The sequence below is a fragment of the Caretta caretta genome, chromosome 6 (assembly GCF_965140235.1).
Source record: "Caretta caretta isolate rCarCar2 chromosome 6, rCarCar1.hap1, whole genome shotgun sequence".
Taxonomy (NCBI): Eukaryota; Metazoa; Chordata; order Testudines; family Cheloniidae; genus Caretta; species Caretta caretta.
The window spans coordinates 110,319,066-110,340,820 of NC_134211.1; the positions used below are offsets into that span (position 1 = coordinate 110,319,066).

The 21,755-nt window shown below is 39.6% G+C and overlaps 1 protein-coding gene across 6 annotated transcripts in view; it reads left to right on the forward strand.

The window, feature by feature from the left end:
• TECPR2 (tectonin beta-propeller repeat containing 2) overlaps positions 1 to 21,755 on the forward strand; it is a 67,692-nt gene that overhangs the window by 3,042 nt on the left and 42,895 nt on the right. For 5 of the 6 annotated variants that reach the window (XR_007357289.2, XM_048854883.2, XM_048854887.2 and 2 more), the window contains exons 2-9: positions 5,577 to 5,859; positions 6,007 to 6,135; positions 7,870 to 8,001; positions 10,221 to 10,378; positions 11,830 to 12,142; positions 16,537 to 16,669; positions 18,180 to 18,659; positions 19,508 to 20,496. Coding sequence is in view for 5 of the 6 variants with exons in the window: in XM_048854883.2 (XP_048710840.2) it covers positions 5,641 to 5,859; positions 6,007 to 6,135; positions 7,870 to 8,001; positions 10,221 to 10,378; positions 11,830 to 12,142; positions 16,537 to 16,669; positions 18,180 to 18,659; positions 19,508 to 20,496 (2,553 nt within the window). In the remaining variant the exon portion in view is untranslated. Of the gene's footprint in view, positions 1 to 5,260; positions 5,379 to 5,576; positions 5,860 to 6,006; positions 6,136 to 7,869; positions 8,002 to 10,220; positions 10,379 to 11,829; positions 12,143 to 16,536; positions 16,670 to 18,179; positions 18,660 to 19,507; positions 20,497 to 21,755 lie in introns of those variants that run through there. The other variant, XM_048854886.2, reaches the window with a different exon arrangement.

A 21,755-nucleotide genomic window follows, 5' to 3' on the forward strand; every position in this document is an offset into this window, starting at 1 on the left:
TGTGACTTCTGTGACCTCCGTGACAGACCTGCAGCCTTAATCGTAAGGCACTTCATGTTTCTTATATTTCCACTGCAAAATCTCTTATTTACCCTGCTCTGATTTGTCACATATGGCAATCATGTTCTTGAAAATGGCAATTGCTGATTCCACTGAATATGCAGAACCATTCCTAAAATTGGTCTGGGACAACAGGTTATGCCAACCATTTGTCTTCAGTTTCCCTGTTACTATTAATGAAGGGGGAAAGTACTGTGTATACTTATTCATAAGCTGAATTTTTTTAGTAAAAAAAAGGGAAGCACCAGAGAAGGGGGTCGGCTTATGAACGGGTACAGAGAGGGAGAGGTGGGACACAGCCCCTCCCCCAAACAGAGGGCGCAAGGAGAGGCAGCACAGCCAGCAGAGCTAGAAGGGAAGAGGTGGGAACAGAGTCTGTCCGCTTCTGGCCATGCTGCTCTCCCCCCAGCCTCCGAAGCAGCTGCAGCTCCAGGGCTGGCAGGCTGCAGCTGTGCTGCTTGGCCCCGCCCACCGGAGCATACTGCGGCCGCATCGCCCAGTCTGGCCTGCTGGAGCTGCTCCATCCAGGCCAGAGACATCCTCCCCAGATAAGGTGGGAAGGGATGGGATGGGGAGAGTGTGGGGGTCCTGGGGTGGTCACAGGGGTTACTCCCCTGACCCCCAGCTTCTCCCCACAACCAAAAAAATTTTCCTGCCACTTGCTGTCCCGGCCCGCCAGGGTAAGGAACTGGCAGGCTGGGACACTTTGTTTACTTAGGTTTACCTCCGGGCCTGCGGACACTCAAGATAAACAAACCATCTCGGCCTGCCAGTGGCTTATCCTCATGGCCTGGGAGCCAAAGTGTGCTGACCCCTGAATTATAGGGTTGGCTTATGAATGGGTCATAAAATTTTTCCATTTTTACTTATCCATGGGGGGGTGGGGAGAGTCAGCTTCTAAACAAAGTGGCTTGTGATCAAGTATACACGGTAGATACAAATGCTGTCCTCGAATAATCAATAAAGAAAGCATGTGTGGCCCAAAGATCGCTGTCCAGTAATTTAAACTCAGGCTGTATGTTTGAAACCTGATTCTCCTCTGTCTTGAGCTTTTATGTTTGTGCAAAGAGGTTATAAAATATGGCCATTTTGATTGTGGAGTGTTTTATACTTTTGCATTCATTTTTCACAGAGGTAAGTGATTGTGCAAGGCAGTGATGATTGGACCCATTTGTTTAATAACCTACAAAACAAACACATATTTTCATTGTTTAAAAAAAAACAAATGAGGACTCTTCAGCTTTGGAGTATCTCAAAGTCCTGTAGTACTTTAAAGTGAAGCTGAACTGTGTAACTACTAGAAAATGAAACTGCCTAAACTGTTTTTAATTGTGCAAGCCAAATGTAGCACAAAGAGTCAAAAGTAGATTTGTTTTTCTGATAACTATTACTTTTTTCAATCTTGGGTTGAGGTAGGAATTCATGTAAAGGACTGAGGAGGAGACTTCTAATCTGATTTCTTCCTGTGTACATTAAGCCACCACTATCCTCCAGCTCAAAAACAAATAAACACACACTACTAAAACAGCAACAAAAACTTCCCTGGTAGTCATGGATCCCAAAATTCTTCTAGTCCTGACTTTGCCATTTACTTGTTGTATGGTCCAGAACAATTAGTTTAGGCACTGCTCGTACTAACTATTTCAAGCAGGTGTACCCCTGCACCCATGCAGATGGCCCAGGGGTCTTTATTTCAAGCAGGTGTACCCCTGCACCCATGCAGATGGCCCAGGGGTCTTCTCAGGTGGGACAGCTTGCAGGATCAAGGCCACTTTCAGATTCTCAGCCTATAAAGTGGGGGGGAAATAATATTCAAATATCTCACAAGGGTATTGTAAGATGATAAACTAAACCTCACAAGCACAAACACTGCTGATGTACTTTTTATAAACACTTCTTAAATTATAAAATGAACTATGACTTGTGTTGGAGAAAGCCAAAGTGAATTCTCAGAAGTTCTGTCTTAAGACATAGTGCCTGAGCCAATCCTTACTTTCATGAATAGTTTCACTGGAGTCAGTGGGAGAACTCATATGAGAGCAGTTTGTCACAAAGGCCCAATAATCTGTGATAGTGTTGTTTAATATTTGAATGTATGACAGAGTCTCTGGAGACTTTTATAGTATTTTTAAGTAAGATAACATTTTTCATATGGCATCACTGGGTGTGTATGGCCCTATTCAAACTATAACAATATGCAAGGTGAAATCCTGACTCCGTTGAAGTCAATGGTAAAATGCCATTGTCTAAAGTGGGGCCAGGGGTTTCACTCACAGTTCCCATCTCAAGGAGACTTTGATTTAGGTAGATGGGTAAATTAGTAAAAATCTCATGGCAGGATGGGAATACAGCAGTTGGAGGAGGAGGAGATGTTGCTTTGTAGGTTGTGTGATGGGTTCGGTCACGGAGACCTCCTTGGGACTGTCACCTGATGTACTGAAACTATCTCTGAGCCCATTTTCTCTGTCAGCTGGGGACTCCAGAACCCTGGCTTGTTGAACCAGACATGCTAGTCTGCTGCAACACAGACCCAGGTCTGAACCACACCCCCAAAGCTGCAGGCTTTAACTGAAAACTACTCAGCAGGTTACCTATCTCCAGCACCCAGACACCCAGCTCCCAATGGGATCCAAACCCCAAATAAATCTGTTTTACTCTGTATAAAGCTTATACAGGGTAAACTCCTAAATTGTCTGCTCTCTATAACACTGATGCACAGAGAGAGATGCACAGCTGTTTGCTCCCCTAGGTATTAATCACTTACTCTGGGCTTAATAATAAACAAAAGTGATTTTATTAAGTATAAAAAATAGGATTTAAGTGGTTTCAAGAAATAACAGACAGAACAAAGTGAGTTACCAAGCAAAATAAAACAAAACACACATGTCTAAGCCTAATACATTAAGAAACTGAATACAGGTAAATCTCACCCTCAGAGATGTTCCAATAAGTTTCTTTCACAGACTAGACTCCTTCTTAGTCTGGGCCTAATCCTTTCGCCTGGTACAGTTCTTGTTAGTTCAAGCCCAGGTGGTAACTGGGGGATTCTCATGACTGTAGCCCCGTTTGTTCTGTTCCACCCCCTTTTATAGTTTTGGCACAAGATGGGAATCCTTTCTTTCTCTGGGTTCCCACCCTTCCTTCTAAATGGAAAGGCACCAGGTTTAAGATGGATTCCAGTATCATGTGATATGTTCACATTACCCACAGGTTTCAGAGTAGCAGCTGTGTTAGTCTGTATCCGCAAAAAGAAAAGGAGGACTAGTGGCACCTTAGAGACTAACAAATTTATTTGAGCATAAGCTTTCGTGAGCTACAGCTCACTAGAGCTGTAGCTCACGAAAGCTTATGCTCAAATAAATTTGTTAGTCTCTAAGGTGCCACAAGTCCTCCTTTTCTTACCTACAGGCTGGCCCCCACGTCCTCAAGAAGGCTTGCAGGTAAATAAACCATTGACAACCAATTGTCCTAGTTAATGGGAGCCATGAAGAGTCTAAGCTACCATTAATAGCCCACACTTTGCATAATTACAATAGGACCTCAGAGTAATACTTCATATTTGTAGTTTCAGATACAAGAATGATACGTGCATACAAGTAGGATGAACACACTCAGTAGATTATAAACTTTGTAATGATACTTTACAAGAGGCGTTTTGCATAAAGCACAATTCAGTTACATTATATTCGCATTCATTAGCATATTTCCATAAAACATATGCAGTGCACCATCACAGGTTGCATAAACTGTTTTCTCACATCTTCTTTATTTTAATGGATTTGTTTTCAATAATATTTTAAACAATAGTTGGCCTTGAGCTATAAGGTTGAAATGGAGAATTAACGATGGAAATCAAGCCAAAAAAAGTGAATTTTGTAAGTGTTTCAGGGTCCAAAGATAGCACACTGAATTCTGGTGGGAAAATATCAGCAAAATAAAATCTTGAAAATTGAGACACCAAAATCATTCATAGTAATGGGGATGTTAAAATGGTGATCAGTATTTTTTAAAAACCGAGTTTGTATAGCACTGTAATGTGTATGGTGCTTCCCAATAGTGTGCCAAACAAATAACATTTCCTTTCCTCAAAAAACATACAGTACAGACACAATTGGATACATACTGTACATGTGTATGGTCCCTATCACTAGAATGATTCACAGAATAGTTGAGGTTTTAGACATTTTAAGAATTTTTTAAATCCAGTTTTTATTATATTCTTAGAACTAACATTTTTTTCTTTAAGCTTCAGAGTTGTGTTTTTGGGATCATATAGCAACCTTTCTTCTCCCCAGAAATCAAGAATTCCTGACCTAAACAGCTGCAAATATTTTTGGCTGGATCAAAACTGTCTTATTAATCAAAATAGCCTCTGGTATAATAAAGTTTGAAACCTGAAGACTTTTGTTCTTTCCTATCTTTCAAAGTCATCCATGAGGAGAATAGTTGCTGCAAATAATAATAATAAAAAAAAAACTTGTGTGATCTTTTAAGCAGAAAGGCTTCAGTTTTTAATTGCATCATTTAGTATCTTGACACACCACATGAATGGGGAGACAGTTTCAGAAAGCAACTGAGGCAGTTAGTACATTAAAATCATCATACACTTAAACTCCAAGGGAAGCAAACTATGGCTTTTCCTTTCCTTTATTCCTGAGAAGATACCACATTCTCTTCTAAACATTCTATAAACTTCTTATTGCAACATGAAATTGGCAACCCAAACTCTTGTGTACACTATTTTTTTTTACTGCTTTCCCCATCACTTTTGTAAATGAAATAACTGAACAAATCTCTGGATGTGCCTGTCAAATTGGGAGTCTCCTCACTTTTTCAGTTGCCCCATTGTTCCCACAAATTATCTTGCAAATATTTGTTCTTGTATTTACTTGCTAAATATTAAGACAATTTAAATATATACCTAATATAATTGCAGTTCTGCGGTGGGATTAAGGAATTGGATATAGACACCATTTAGTATAAAAGTCAAGGGACCCAAGCTTGCAGAGTTTCCTATGCTCTTATTATAATTCATGAAAACTGAGAACACTCAGTGCTTTTAGGTTTGATCCATTGTTTGTACGAGTCTTTCTCCTGCATGTACTTGCATGTTTTGTTCTGTGCCATGCAGTGAGCACTTAGTTATTTTAATCTTATGCTAATCTGATTTTACTCTTTCAGTAACCAAATAGGAATGAATTGTACCAGTCAGTTGATGCTTTTCCCTCTCTTTTGAGAGTGAAATGCTGCATTTGGGCTCAGTCTAGGAAGATATGTGCTGGTCAAGATTGGAGAGAAAATTGCTTATCATCTGTTGGGTAATTACAATGTACACCATTTGACACTGATGGTAATATTGGCTCAATTTGAGCGGAAGTTTCTTGTTGTAGAATGATTTGTTCTACTAAGTGAGGCTTTTTTTTTTTAATTGGTTGCTGTTTGTATCAAACTACAACTATTCTGTTAGCTCCTTTGGAAAGAATACATTTTAACTAAAGGTGTTTGTTGTTTTTCAGGTTTCCTTAGTGTGAAGTAAATGTGTTTATTCCAGCCTGTAAACTGTGGAAACTAACCCTTACCATGGCATCTGCAGCTCCACCAGTTACATTTAAGGAGTTTTGTCCCCTATACGATCTCCTCAATGCCATTCCTACAAAGGTCCAAAAGGGATTTCGCTCCATTGTGGTGTACCTCACAGCACTTGATACCAATGGGGACTACATTGCTGTGGGCAGTAGCATTGGAATGCTTTACCTGTACTGCAGACATTTAAACCAGATGAAAAAATACAATTTTGAGGTAAAAATTAACTTTTTGTGCCTGGCTTTGTGATCAGAAGTTTTTCAGTACTTTTTTAGATGTTGGTGGCAAATTAACACTTGCAGATCTTTCCCTCAGGAAATTTATTTAATTAATTTTGTAATTTTGTTTGTCTTGTTTCAAAAGGGGAAGACTGAATCTATTACTGCCGTAAAGTTGTTGAGCTGCTTTGATGATCTTGTTGCTGTTGGTACAGCTTCAGGCCGGGTTGCAATTTTTCAACTTGTCTCTTCGTTACCTGGAAGAAACAAACAAGTAAATTTGGTTACAACTTCTTTGATGTTAAATATGATCTTCTTTGACCATATGTCTGTGTGGCTCTCATGGCAGATGTGTATGCTCGGAGTCATTTGTTTAGCAGTGTCCATCAGCCCTGCTCATGCCATCTGTACTGCCTCATGCTACCATGTGAGGAGGTAAAGGGTAGGATGGCTGAAGCTCTTCCTCAGTTCCCTCTTACCACTGGCGGCAGTGAGATGCAATCTGGACTGTGTCCAACGGCGCTTGCTTTTGATTTCCAGAATTCTTCTCTGGTTGAAGAAATGTCAAGTTCATTTCTACCTTTCATTAATTTCTTCACTTGATTTTTTTTTTAATTGGTTGTTGTCCCCCACCCCCAAAAGGGAAAAGAAGCAGTTAGGACAGATTGGGGAAGCAGAGTGAGGTGCTTCAGGCTAACTGCTAGCTGTGGTGGATTCAAAACCCATTGGGTTCAAGCCATTTCTTGCGATGAGGTAATACCCATCTCAGATGAACATAGCAGATTCCTGTTCTGTTTTGGGGAAGTAGACATCCCCAAGAAATATGCTGCCTGCTACTTCTTCTCATCCCGCACCAGAAATTCCAAGATGTAAGACTCAAACTACTCCTCTTCGAGAAACCTCAGAGGGTAGCTTCTGATCCAGGAGTAGGCCATATCTTGGAACATTCTGGCTCTTCAGTATTCTATTAACAGGGCCAAATCTTTCAATCTGTCCCCAGGTCTGTTCGTGGCTATAGCTAGCCAGTACAAATGTCAGGCCATTTTATCCCAAAGACTTAAACCGTGTTACCCATTTTGAATCTTGCTGTGCAGTCAGCTGACTGATGTGATCTTCACTCCAGGAGAGCCCAAGTAGCAACCTCAGCATGCTTTTGCAACATACCAATATCCAAAAGCTGCTACGTGGTGCAACCTGCTCAGGTCTGTGTCAAGCATTGTGCACAAGATTTGGCTGCCAGATCAGCCCCAAAGTTTAGGAGGGCTGTACTTCACTCTCTGTTTGAGTAATGCAGCTGATAGTCCTCATGCCTGCCATCCTGAAGAGGATACTGCTTGCCGGATCCACACTGACACACAAACCAAGAAAAATGGTTACTTACCCTACAGTAATGGTGTGGTTCTTCAAGTTGATGTCAGTGTAGGTTCCACAACTTGCCCTTCATCCCTAGTTTTGGAGTCATCAGTTAACAAAGTCTTCATTTTGCAAGGGAACTGAAAGAGGGTTGTGGCCGCTTCACTCTTTATGCCCGTGTGCAGTTGTGATCCCACCAGACATTATTAGAAAAAAGGTTTTGAGCTTGTGTGCACACCTACAGTGGGATCCACAATTACATCATCATCTTGAAGAAACCGTTACTGTAGGGCAAATAACTGTTCTTTCCTGATAAATGGTTGTATAATGATTTTGCACATCTAAAACAGTGAGGATCAGGAAATCCGTGTATAATGAAATATCTTGAGTATGTTGTTAATCACGTATTAATCTTATGAAAGTATTAATTTTTTCTTCGGTATCATTCTTAAACAGAATGTGCTTGGTCAAAAACGCTTCCATGCAATTCTTGATGTATGATTCAATTACATAAAATTGCTGATTAGGAATGAAGATAACCTTAACTTTGTCAGTTCAGAGCTAATACTTAAAGCTGAGTCACTGAATATGCCCAGGGTCTGTTTTCCTCCCTCCCCATTACTCTTTCTTGTGTTCCCTTGGTGTCAATTTGCAGCTTCGGAGATTTGATGTGGCTGGAATCCACAAAAGCAGCATCACAGCTTTAGCTTGGAGTCCCAATGGAATGAAATTATTCTCTGGTGATGATAAAGGGAAAATTGTTTATTCTGCTCTGGATTTAGACCAGGTAAATATTTCTTTTAGAGATTAGAATTCTGGTTTGACTTTCTGAAAGAGCGTTACTTAAATATTTAGCAGATGGGTAAATCTTCAGTTCTTCATAGTCAAGTTGTTTATATGTAAGGCAAGAGGAGCACTGTGGTTTCTTCATTACAACAAATGTAGACAGTACTCGTTTCCTCCCATTTTTACCTACTTTTGCATCTACTTCTCTCCCTCTCACCCAGTCATGCCCACCAACTTTGTCTGAAGTGGACTGGATGCAGCTTCCTTTAGAGTCCAACCAGTGCCCCTTTTTAATTCTCTGGTAAGGTTACTATTCAGCAATGCAAGGCACTTCCTTACCACAGTGATCCAGTGCTTTTCCAGAAGCACTTCATATCTCAGTAGCCCAGAGTGTACAATGAAAATGAAGCTGGGGTCCACTGGGTGGCTTTGCAGAATACTGCCACTGAATTAAATCTTCCTGAGGGACTGTATAAGTAAAGTGTTACATAAGGTTTAGCTTGACCAATTACATTGAGGATAAAGATACTAATTTGAATCTACTTGAGGGAGAAATACTCTCCCAATCTAACCTCAGTTCTTTCTAGTCTGGACAGAAACTAAAGGATTTAATGCCACTAATTGGATCAGCATCTCATTCTCTTGTGAACTCCATCAGTTGGATGGAGGAATGTGGATGGGGCAATGTGTCGTGGAGCTCCCATTGAACTCAGACAAATGTGATAGCTAGTATGCCAGTAGAATTGAACTTCATAGTATGGAGCTATCTATACGTATAATTCACACAGACCAGTGGGATGTTGGAGTTTGAAATCCATTTGAATGTATTTCAGGGGACAATCTGTTAGTACTAGGGCTGTCAAACAATTAAAAAAAAATCACAATTAATTGTGTGATTAAAAAGAGAATGCTGCCCGCTTCTTGTTTACAATGTCACCTGAAAGTGAGAACAGGCATTTGGATGGCACTGTTGTAGTTGGCGTCGCAAGATACTTACATGCCAGATGCGCTAAAGATTCATGTGTCTCCATCTTCAAACACCATTCCAGAGGACATGCATCCATGCTGATGATGGCTTTCACTCAATAACAATCCAAAGTAGTGCGGACTGACTCATGTTCATTTTCATTATCTGAGTCAGATGCCACCAGCAGAAGGTTAATTTTCTTTTTTGGTGGTTCGGGTTCTGTAGTTTCCGTGTTGGAGTGTTGTTCTTTTAAGACATTTGAAAGCATGCTCCACACCTCATCCCTCTCAGATTTTGGAAGGCACTTCAGATTCTTAAACCTTAGGTCAAGTGCTGTAGCTATCTTTAGAAATCTCACATTGGTACCTTCTTTACATTTTGTCAAATCTGCAGTGAAAGTGTTCTTAAAATGAACAACATGTGCTGGGTCATCATCTAAGACTGCTATAACATAAACTATATGGCAGAATGCAGGTAAAACAGAGCAGGGGACGTACAATTCTCCCCCAAGAGTTCAGTCACAAATTTAATTAATGCATTATTTTTTTCATGGGCATCATCAGCATGGAAGCATGTACTCTGGAATGGTGACCAAAGCATGAAGGAGCATAGCTGGCATTGCAAGGTATTTACATGCCAGATACAAAAGTGCCATGCAAATGCCTGTTCTCGCTTTCTGATGACATTGTAAATAAGAAGAGGGCAGCATTATCTCCTGTAAATGTAAACAAACTTGTTTGTAGTGATTGGTTGAACAAGAAGTAGGACTGAATGGATTTGTAGGCTCTGAAGTTTTACGTTTTTTTTTGTTTTTGAGTGAAGTTATGTAACAAAAAAAATCTACATTTGTAAGTTGCACTTTCATGACAAAGATTGCACTACAGTACTTGTATGAGGTGAATTGGAAAATACTATTTCTTTGATTTATAATTTTTACTGTACAAATATTTGTAATAAAAAATGATATTCACTTTGATTTCAATTACAACACCGAATACAATATATATGATTATGTAGAAAAACATCCAAAATATTCAATAAATTTCAATTGGTATTCTGTTTAACAGTGTGATTAAAACTGCGATTAATTGCAATTTATTTTTTTGAGTTAATCGTGTGAGTTAATTACCATTAATCAACAGCCCTAGTTTGTACTTAAAGCAACCAGTACATTTTCTAATAAAAAAAAAATTACTACCAATTACTAATTAATTTGAAAAGGGCTTGACTTTTAATTTCATGTGTCTTTAAAGGGTATTTGCAGCTCCAGTCTGGTATTGGAACAGCCATCTTCAGTTGTACAATTGGATTATAGCCAGAAAGTGCTGCTGGTCTCTACTTTACAGAGAACACTACTTTTTTACACAGAAGAAAAATCTGTCAAGCAAGTTGGAACACAACCCAGAAAAAAGTAACTCTCAAATCTTAATGCAGGGTTAATTGTTATTTGTAGCTTTTCAGAATAGACTGTAGAGACCTAGTGATCTGAGCAGTGAAATTAATACAGTCCTTCAATTATTATTTTTCAATGAAATTACTCTGACTTGTTGAAAAATACGATTGTGACTGTGTAACCCTCTGGCAACCCTGCATAGATTTTTCTTTCCATTTAAACTAAAAAGTTTAACTTTCTTCCCACCAACTTGGGAGCTGCTGTGGCTTGATACAAACATAGCGGTCACCAAAGAGGGTTCAATTTTTGTGGGTGAACGTTTAGAATTTCTGTGTAACATGAAAGTGATAGAATAGCCTCAGTTAGACCTTTCTGCTATGATTCATTCTTTAATAGTGAAAGGAAACAGCAAATATTTAAAAAGGTGACTTAAGTTGAAAGTACTTTCTTTGTTTTTATAATATTAAAAAAAATCCTGTAACATGATTTTCTGGCATGTCCTGTTGCTTAATCTTTATTGGATATGGAAGGAAAAAAGACAGTCTGGGAACTGAAAGATGTTGTCAGTAATTGTATCTGTTTACACAGCCTGAGGATATTTGAGTGTTGAAGGAATGTTTATAATACACCTATGTTAGGAATATGCCCGTGTTTGTATCCCGTGACTATCTTGGTCATAGGGGCATCATTTTCATGACATTTTAATGTTCAGTTTTTGTCCTGGTGGTTTCCATCCACTTTCAGGGACCCTCATTGTACAGATGGGTGAATTGAGGCATAGAGTGGATAAGTGACATGCCCAAAGTCACACAGGAAATCCCTGGGAGAGCGGGGAATTGAACCTGGGTCTCTCGCATCCTATGCAATCTGGGCTATAGTAATTCTAATACAGCTATTGTGACTAGATTATTTCTGTAAGTGAGGGGACTCATTCCACTGCTTGTAATGCCATTGGCTTGTGGGGAAACAGAATACAAGATTTGAGTTCTGCCCACTGGTTGCAGAGGCTGGAAGTCACCCATCGTCATTCCCTAGTGATTCTACAGTCAACTGAAGGTTCAGCATATCCTGGCTCTTAGGGGAGCAGTGTGTAGACTTTCCCTCTGGAGGAAGGGTCACTGCAATAAGGGATCTCTTTTGTGGGAAGGGTTGAGGAAGGAGGGCATCATCACAGTTGTGAGATGTTGGGAGGACACACTTCTCTCAACTCTAGGGAAAGTGTGGGTTGGAGAAGACAGAAAGAGAACAGTTCAGTGTTTTGAAGCTATATCTTGTTTAATGCATGTTAACACAAGCTCATGTGTTGCAGACTATGGATTCCCATAATACCTTGTTGATGGAAGCAAAGGAAAATACTGTTTTGTTCAATTTGTGATTGTAAACTCAGTGACTAAATACCTTCGTTTCTCCTTTTTTCAGTTTTTTTAAATTGTTTACAAGTTTCTTACAGATCTTTGTTTACATCTTAGCACTGGCAAATTTGGAGCATGTTTTATACCTGGACTGTGTAAGCAAAGTGACCTGACACTGTTTGCCTCAAGGCCTGGGCTCCGCCTCTGGAAGTCTGATGTCCATGGAACTGTGCAGGCCACGTTTATTTTAAAAGATGTATTTGCTGGAGGAATAAAGCCCTTTGAACTGTATCCTCGGTTGGAGTCCTCTGACAAAGGAAGTTACAGCTTCCCAGAGAAACACCTTGGGCTCATTTCTTGCCTTTCCCAGGAAGGATGGGTGCTGAGCTGGAACGAATATAGTATCTATTTATTTGACACTATGAACCAGGTAAGTGTATCTAATGGATGGATATTTCGTTCCTTAACAGTTTGACGACGTATCAGTATTAACTCTTGTCTGTATCTGCATATTTGTCTGCATTTGTTATGTTGTGGTGACCTAAGAAAAGGTGTTACACTTTTTTTAATAAAAGGTTTTACAATTGATTTAGTTAACTTTGTCATAAAGATAAGAGATCTAATATCTACAATAATTTATACTATCTAAGGTTTACAGTCCAAAGTACAGAAATTAATTGCCTAAGGTGAATTCCACACACTGAGGAAAATGTACATGTCTAAAATTCTAATTGTTTATGCTTAAACTTTTTTCTTTAAATATAAAGGGAGTTGTCAATGTATAATAATGTATTATCAGATGGTTTGTCCTCTCCCTTCCATTACCCTCATCACCCCTTTGCAAAACTTACCCCCCCCCCCCAAGTATTGCACTTACATTCTTTAAAGAGAAAGCTATAAGCGGTGTCTCCAATTTAAAAGGTGTATATGAGAGAGAAGACACATGTTTAGTAGTGTCATTATTATTGGGCTATCCATTATTGGCTAGTCCATTATTTGGGCTACAAATTAGATTGGCGATTTGTGGTCAGGAGAGCTCTTCTCCCTCCCCAAAGCACTCTCATTGAAGTTCAGTGATTTGATTGAAACCTCTTTGGACAGGAAATAATGAATGAGCGGATGGTTCGAGTGTCAAAATCCATAGTAGTATAAAATTATGATAATGTCTGGTAGCTGTATGCTTCATTTGCATTTTTTTAAATACTCCTTGTGTTTGGGGTCTCCATACATCTCAGTATGAACTCTTCTTTGCTGGTGCTCAGCACTATTGAAAATCAAGCCACTTATTTAAGTGCTTAAATATGGACATAGAAGCCTGTCTTTTAATCATCCATTTTTGAAAATATTGGACTCTGTATCGCAATTCCACTTTACATGCTGTTCATTCACTTAGCATCATATGGAGGCCATCTGTTCTTCTTTTGTTCCATGATCCTTTTTTTCTTTCTTTCTGGAGTGCTGGCTCCTCTTTTTCTGTTTGTATACCTATAGACTTACCTAAAATCCAATAAACCTTTAATAATAAGAAAAAAGCATTCTAAAAACCCTGTCTGATCCTCCCAGCATATCAGTAGTATAAATAAGGCCCTACAAATTTCATGGCCATGAAAATTGCGTCACGGACTGTGAGGTAAGCCCATCCCTGTGAAATCCGATGTCCCCTTGTTCCTAGGAGCATCTCGGCAAAGTGGGCTCCTAGCTGCGGCTGGGCTGGGGAGGGACGGGACTTGTCTATTCCCTGCACAGCAGCTCTGGGGGGCAGGAGTGGGAGGGAACCAGACCCACCTCTGGGTGCCTCCCCCTGCTGCAGGACGCTCTGGGACTGGGCAGCAGCCCCAGAGGTTCCTACAGCTGGTGGAGGCTTGTGGAGTTGGATCCGATCTTCCCTGTGCTGCTGGGAGCACCCCAGCAGGGGGCTCCTAGCTGCTATTCCTGGCAGGGCTGGGGCAGGACAGGACTTGCTCTCACCTAAGAGCAGCCCTGCAGGGAATCTCTCCTCACCTCCTGTTTCCCGCTTGCTTCCTGTCCCCCTCCCTTTGCAGCTGCTTGGGGAGGGGACATTGTACAGGAAACTGCCCCCCGCTTCCAGGTGCAATTATTAGCTTATTTCAATAAAAATAAAAAGAAAGGTGAGGCACTTGACTGAATTTTTTGATTGACACTTTACAGCAGCGAATCACACGCAGAGCTCAACTCACTGATTGATAGATACGGACACTGAGGAGGTTTTGTAGTGTAGTGATATCAATTGACTGCCTACCAGAAGACTTGTGGAATTACTGTAAAATGAGTGTCCAAAATAAATCAAAAACCTCAAAAATGATTACTGCAGTGGATCGTGTGAAAGAATTTGGAAGCCAAATTCTACATGCTGATGGTGACACACTATTTTGTACAAGCTGCAGTGTTTCATTGGATCACACACATCGGACAATGGTTCAGTGCCACTTAGACTCAGAAACCTATCAAAGCAGAAAGAGGGCTGCAAGTAGTGCATTGCTGGTAAACAAAAAGTTAAAATAACAAAATACAGTTTTTTTTAAGAAAGAGCTCTGAGATCCATCATTTAGCTAGAATGGAACTTGTGGATGCATTTACAAGTGCTAATACACCATTTGAAAAATTTGATCACCCAAAGCTGCATGAGTTCATTCAACGGAATGTACAAAATGCCGATTGCTTATCAAGTGTGAATAAGCTACGACAGAACTACCTTCCAAAGGTTTTTGCTACACATTTTGAGGTGTCAGTCTCAAATTATTCATTTGAGTCTTTTGCAATTATTTCAGATGAATGCTCTGAGTAAGACAACTATGTTCAGTTTGATTTTATTTCTGACAAGGCTGAAGATGTACAGACGGGAACAGATGTACTAACCGTGCTCACCGACTGCATTTATCTGGATGCTAACTACACTACAGTTTCTCAAGCAATAATTAAAACTTTGACAAAGTTCGCAGTATATTTTGAAACTCTGTTTTCATTAGTGACAATACAACTTACATGATAAAATTTTTCAAATCGGTTCTCCAAGGTCTAATGCCAAATGCTGTCTATATTACATGTATTGCATGTATAACTTCTCTTGTCAGTGAGCTGTAGAGATGTGAATTTGGTAAATTTGATAAACTGGTCATCTACATTAAAAAGATCTTTAAACACTGCCCTAGCTGCAAACTTCGATACAGGCAGTACGTTGCAAACACAACTGAACTTGGAGAACAAAAAATTGCAGTTCCCCCAGAGCCAGTAATTACTCATTGGAATTCCTGGTTTCGGGCTGTACAATACCATGCAGCTCACCTGAAGTACTACTCTAAGTTCATCTCAGAAGAACTGACACTGAAAATGCAGGTTTTAACAGAACTGTCAACCCTTCTAACAATGCTCAGCTGAATGAGGAAGTTCAGTTTGCCAAAAATGCCACAGGACTCATGGACTTCACCACTTGGTTTGAATCTTGAGACATGTCACAATCCACCAAGCATACAATAAAGTGTTGGATGTACTGTTCTGGGCTGAAGCACAGTCAAATGAAAATCACTCTGACAATGCCGAGTTAAATGCCAGTACTCGGCAAGTGTTTTCTTGCATGGCAAAGAAGCTCAGACAATAGTGCTATGGGGAAGAGTCATCCGATGTAGCAAAAATGGCACAGAAGTTTCAGCAACCTGCAGCAGGGTTCCTAAAAGCAGTGCATATCTTTGACCCTGCACAAATGCATCTGTTGATGGTGGTTTAACCTCGCTTAATGCAATTCCTGGCTTTGATAAGAATTGTAGATTGGAGATGCCTGCTTACAAAAATATTAAGAAAAAAGACTGTAGTTTGCCTGTGCTACAGTTTTGGAACTCAGTTGGAGGCAGAATCCCCTATCTTGCCAGACAGCGCCGAGCTAGCCTTGCAATTCCAACCAACTCCGTGGATGCAGAGAGAGCAGTGTCTAAACATGGACAGGTGTGTTCAGCACAGAGACGGAATGAAGAAAGACACAGTTGCTGGATGCTCCATGCTGACATTGGATTAATAACATTTGAAACCAGAACTTTTTTTTTCACTTGTTTTTGTTAACTTAAGGCAGTGGTTTACTTAAGTAAACCTCAAGTTTGAGGCTACCAATTGAGATCACTATCCTACAAAACTGTCTGATGCACATATCTACCAATCAGGGAGTTCAGCCCTGAGTGTTTGCTTCTGTAAAGTGTCAATCAATAAATTCTGTCAAGTTCACATGTTTTTTCTTTATTTTATTGAAATACGCTAATAATTGCATCTGGGAGAGGGGGCGCACCCTGTACAGTGGCCCCTCCCCTTGCAGCTGCAGAGCAATGGGGGCAAGAAGTGAGGGGGGGGATGGTGCGGAGCTCTCCGCAGCTGGGAGAGGTACTTAAGAACAGCCATGCAGAGGAAGAGCAAGTCTTGTCCCTCCCAAGCCAGCCAGGACTAGCAGCTAGGATCCCCATGGCTGGGGCGCTCCCAGCAGCATGGGGGAGATCAGACCCACGTCCATCTCTGGGAACTGCCTGTGGCTGCAGGAAGCTCTGCAGTTGCTGCCTTCAGAGTTCAGCTCTGAAAGCAGCACAGAAATGAGGGTGACAATCCCATGACCCCCCCCCCCATCCGCTTTTGGGTTGGAACCCCCACGGTTACAGCACCATGAAATTTTAGATTTAAACATTTGAAAACATGAAATTTACCAATACTCAAATGCTATGGCTGTGAAATTGACCATAATGGACCATGAATTTGGTAAGACCCTAAGTATAAGTAGTCATTTTTTAATTAAAGCTCTTCACATGTTGGTTTTTGTTTTGTTTTAAACAGGCTATGATAGGTGGCTTGGAAGGATCTGGTGATATTGTGTCTGTGTCATGTACCAACAATGAGATTTTTCTCTTAAAGGGAGATAGAGACATAATAAGAATTTCAAGTAGACCTGAAGGACTTGTATCAATAGGTTTGTATAGATTTGTCAACTTTAATTTGTACCTTTTTAAAGAAAGTAGTGCATGGAAAGTGTTCTTGTACTGTTCTTTTAAAGAAACTTCCTCCAGCAACTTTTGTAGAATTGTCTCCCTGTTTCTTAAGATTATAAAAGGCCTAGATTCTCAACTGAGCCAAGTGTCTGCTTTTTGTAGCTGAAAAAGGTAACCATTAGAGAAAAGGTTAGAGCTCTTTGCTTCTGAGGGTGGCTCTGCGTTGGCCATGACTTGGGAATTGCTCTAACCTACTCTATCTGGCAGCAGTCCCCAAGAAACTACATATGAGGTTGTGATTGCTGGAGTGGAGCACACTCTAGCTGTGCATCATCCCTTCCCTTGGTAATGTTTCATTGACAGTCTTATCTAATTTCTTGTAGGTGTGTTGGATAATGACAGTTATACTCCTTGTGCTCACAAAAGTGGCCATAAGTATGGGAAGCAATCGTAAGCACTGGATGAAATTGTGTCAGACTAAGGTCTTACAGAGTTGAAATGAACTTGTTCATCTTAGTGGTGCTCTTTCCGTAGTGGAAGAAGGCAGTATGAAAAATAATGGATAAAAATAAAACAGAAGGAAATATGCACTTGAACAATTTTAAAATATCAAATGTGTCCACAGATGGAAACAAAGATTCAGATATGCTCTCATGCAGTGCAGATATCACTTTAGAATGAGAAATAGACATCTCTCAGGCATTACTTATAGTTATATCATTTGGGCTACTTAATGCCATTTGTGTGTGTGGTTTTGAATCTTTGTTCCAGTACCAGCAAAATACTACTAAAAAGGATATACAAGTGTCTCTACAAATTCTAGAGACTTATTCTCTCTCATTTATCTTAATGCATAGATGTGCAAGAATAGCTTTATTGAAACAGCGCTTCACCCACAGGCCTCTTGTGTTTTTTTTTTTTTAAATGTTCTGGATACAGTAGTAATGTAAAAAAAAATCATGAAAATTAAATTCTTAAAATGCTCTTGGATGCAAGACTAGAGATCCAGACAAATATGCAACCTCTAATTCTGTGTGCTATTGGGAAAGAAGTCCTCTTGGAACATGTTTTCTTTGATTTTGATCACAATGGTTTAACTGGGGGATTAAATTTAGGGGCATGATCTTGAAAGATGCTAAATGCCTCAGGGGAGACAATGGGAGTTGAGGGTGTAGGAGTCTCTTAGCACTCCACACAGTTGGGCCCTGAAACCAAAGGACTATATCTCTCTTTCAATATATAGGCATAACTTCGGATAACATTAATGGAAGCTTTGTGGAGACTTTGGGGCATGAATTGAGCTATTGCTAAAATAACGTCATTTCAATATAGATCAGATATATAAGATTACTGCACAAAATTGATGTGAAATGTTGTTGGTTTAGACAGAATACCTTCTGGGGATTAAAACTTTACTTTTCTTAGGATGCTCTCCAAGAGCTATACTTCTAATTACTTAACAACTTAGTGTTTGTTTTTTTGTTTTCTCAGTTTCAGATGCAAATTCAAAATTGCTGAGTCCGTTACCAGATTTGAATCCCAAATTGCAGAGTCCACTATCTGTTGTTGTATCTGTATTGCCTGGCCCTTCAGTGGAAACACACCAAAAAATAAAAATGGTTCTTTCCCCCAAAATTATTGGTGATAAAAATGACACTTACTCTTCAGTGAAAGATGATCTGGAAATAACGCTGGTATCGGAGAAAAGTCTTGATAGAGTGGGGGACTTAAGCAGTGAAACAAGAAAAAGAGGCTGTTCAGTAGCTAGTGAATCAAGAAGCAGGAGCAGTTCAGTAAATTCTGTGGACAGTGGCTCTAGTCTCCTGACAAGTGGAGACCAACTGTTGTCTGAAGTGCATAGAGAGATTCAACCTTCTTCACAACGGTTCAGCATAATCAGCTGTGAAGACTTTGACCAGGAACTCATTGTAAAGCCCATCAAAGTGAAAAAGAAGAAAAAGAAGAGACAAGGTAAAAAAAACACATGCTCTAACTCTGCCACTTCTTAGAATTATTTTCACCTTTTGGTATCTGTTTCACTAAAAACATAAGTTTTTGTCTGGTTTTAAAGACCAGTGTTACGTTTATGATATGTCTTTCAGTCATCATTACTTGTCACCTAATGGTAATTGATCTGTAGTCTTGCCCTTTCACTTGAGGATCAAAGCCCATTAAGAAAGTAATAAACTTGTATCTTTACAAGAGGGTGTCATTTTTCTCACTGCAGACCTACTTTCTTTTTATTATTTCTATTCTAATTTTAAGTTTGTTTCTACATTTATTTGTAACATTATGCAAAGCAGAAAAAAAATCTTGAGTATAAAAAAGGGTTGATGCTAATAGCTTCAATTCTGTTTTATTGTTTAATCTCTTCTTTGTTACACTTAAAATATTTGACTGTTTTTATATTCTTATTATTAGCACCCATAAGCAACGCTGCTTTGCCAGATAAAAAGCATTTCTTTATGTACCATGGATTAGATTTGTGTCAATTCTTATTCCTAGTAATGAACTGGTATTACAATTTTGAAGTCTTGCCTTTTAAGATTACACTGACAATTCAAATAAAACCTTAATCAAGCTGTTTATATGTGAGTACAATACTCCTGCATTCTCACTGTGTCAGTTTGTGCCACCCAACAGAGAAGTGATATAATTCTTAGTGTCAAAATTTGGACCAACTCCAGCTTCTAAGAATATAAGTTTCCTGTTTGCTCATTAACAGTAGAAATATTTGCATTCTTTTATTTTCATAGAACTTGGATAAATTTTGTTAATAAGAATATTTCTTTTTTTTTTTCTTTTTTCTCTGAGATCAGAAAATGTGACCAGGAAAAACCACAGTTCTCTGGAAAGTACACCAAATTATGAGCGTCAGTTTTCTGGTGATAGTGTACATTCCCTAAATGCAGATTCATTGTCTATGACTTCTAGTCTAATGAGCTATAATATAGATCACTTGAGCACAGGTTCTCCAGATCAGGAAAGTGAGTTCAGTGTGGAGTCACATGCTGTCTTGCAGGAAGATAATGGCTCGGAATCATTCAGTGTGCTTCAGTCTCCATGCATTAGTACAGCAACAGATTCAGAAGAAAATGGAGGTACAATTGAATTACTAAAACTTCCTAACCATGACAGTGGAATGAATACACCAGCTGTTACAGCTACTCTGATATCCAACCCTCTCTTAATCCTCACTGAAGGCATAGGGGGTAGCGATGATACAGAATGTAATCCAAGCCTGCTTTCTGAAAATGCTGAATGCCATTATAAATTGTTACCCCAAGAGGAACAACAGAATTTTCCTATGCTACGTAAAGTAGATGAAACTTTAGCTAGAATAAGTCTGAAGGATACTGAAAATGCTTTTGAAGAAACTAAGATCACAGACAAAGTGTCTTTAGGTTTTAATACATGTGGTGCTGAAAAATCACTGACACAGAGAATTGATGACGTTCACAGGGGAGAGCAGTGGCCACATTGTTTATTAAATACTACCTCAGAAAACCCTACAGATCCCAAGCCTGACATCTCTAGGCAAGATGTGTGTTCACAAGAGACTGCGGTTTCTGGTTGGGACTTGGAGGATGCAATCAAAGCTAAGTGTAGTGCTGCTGCTGAATGGGTAACCAACACACACAATACCAGGACTGAGAAATCCGCATCCAGTGATGAAGAGGATATTTATGGGCATGGACTACCATATTCGTCTTCAGAGACTAGTGTGACAGAAATTGGGGGAAGTTTTACTTCCCAGGATATGACCAGAACAAGCCTAGATGAAATAATGCTCTTAAAATCAGATCAGGTATGTGTTTTATTTATAGTTAAAATAGGTAAGGTGTCGGTATTCTAGAAGAAGCAACCACAAACGTTTTTCTTCAGGTCTTTATGGAAGTGTTTTCTTCTCATTGATCCAGCAAGTAAAATTCAAATAAGGAGACTAAGCATATCCAATACACAATGCAAATTATTATTGCAAACTTCAAAACAATATACGGCGGGCTATGTTTTCAGTGTATTAACAGGCATTCCTCCCATAGCACCTATTCAAAAGGAGTTGTTCGTCCTAAGTCAGTAAAAATGCTGCTGTTAACCCAACAGAATGCAGTACAATACCAAAAAGTGCTCTAAGGTAGCATGATCATTTGAGTTTCTCGGGGCCCAATCCTGCAAGATGTTGGATACTTTCATCTCTCATTGATTTCAGTGGGAATGGAAGATGCTGAGCATCTCACAGGTTTGGGGTCTTAATGCATTTCTATTTAATCTTTGCCTGCTTAAATCGTAAGATGACAGAGCAGGGACTAGTGTGTCTTTTTCATGTTTTGTACAGCAGTGAGCACATTGATGCTGAAAGAGATCTTGTCAGTTACAACTGGGTTTTCATATTATTTAAAATGTTGAGTTTTTTCCTTCCTCTGTTCCCCCCTCCACCCCCTTCACTGTTGCTGTGTGGAAGAGAGCCACAGAAATAGCAAATTTGAACTAATGGACTGTACAGTGGAAAGAGTGAAACTTACTATGAAGGCCCTGATCCTGAACTGCTGATGGGAGTTTTAACCCTGACTTTATTTGTAGCAGGGTGAGGCTCAAAGTGCTATTAAATACACAATGTAAGCAAATGGAAAAAAATGATAAGTCTTGTCTCCTTCAGCTACAGTAACCTTTTGGTGTAACTTGTATCAACAGGTAAAATACTTTCAGATGAAGGATAATTTTTGACTTGATGTCCCAAATAATACTCTGCAAACTAAATAAAAATGTAGCTGTGTTCATTTCCCTTAAGTGATACACTCTGTAAATAGTGAAAGAAGGCTGTGAATTTCAGAATCTGGAGGGGTAAACCTCATCTTCTGCAATGTTTTGAAATGCACTTCAGTATTTTAGTTGATGTACAGGCTGTGGAGCTAGTTATTATACAGGACTCAAGCTTGGTAATATAGGCTGTAAAATCCATAATATTCCATTAACAAGCTTTGAGTTATATTTATTTATTTTGTATAGCAGAGGGACCCAAGGGTGTCAAAGCAGGCAATTTATCCTCTCTCCTCACTCACAAGCATG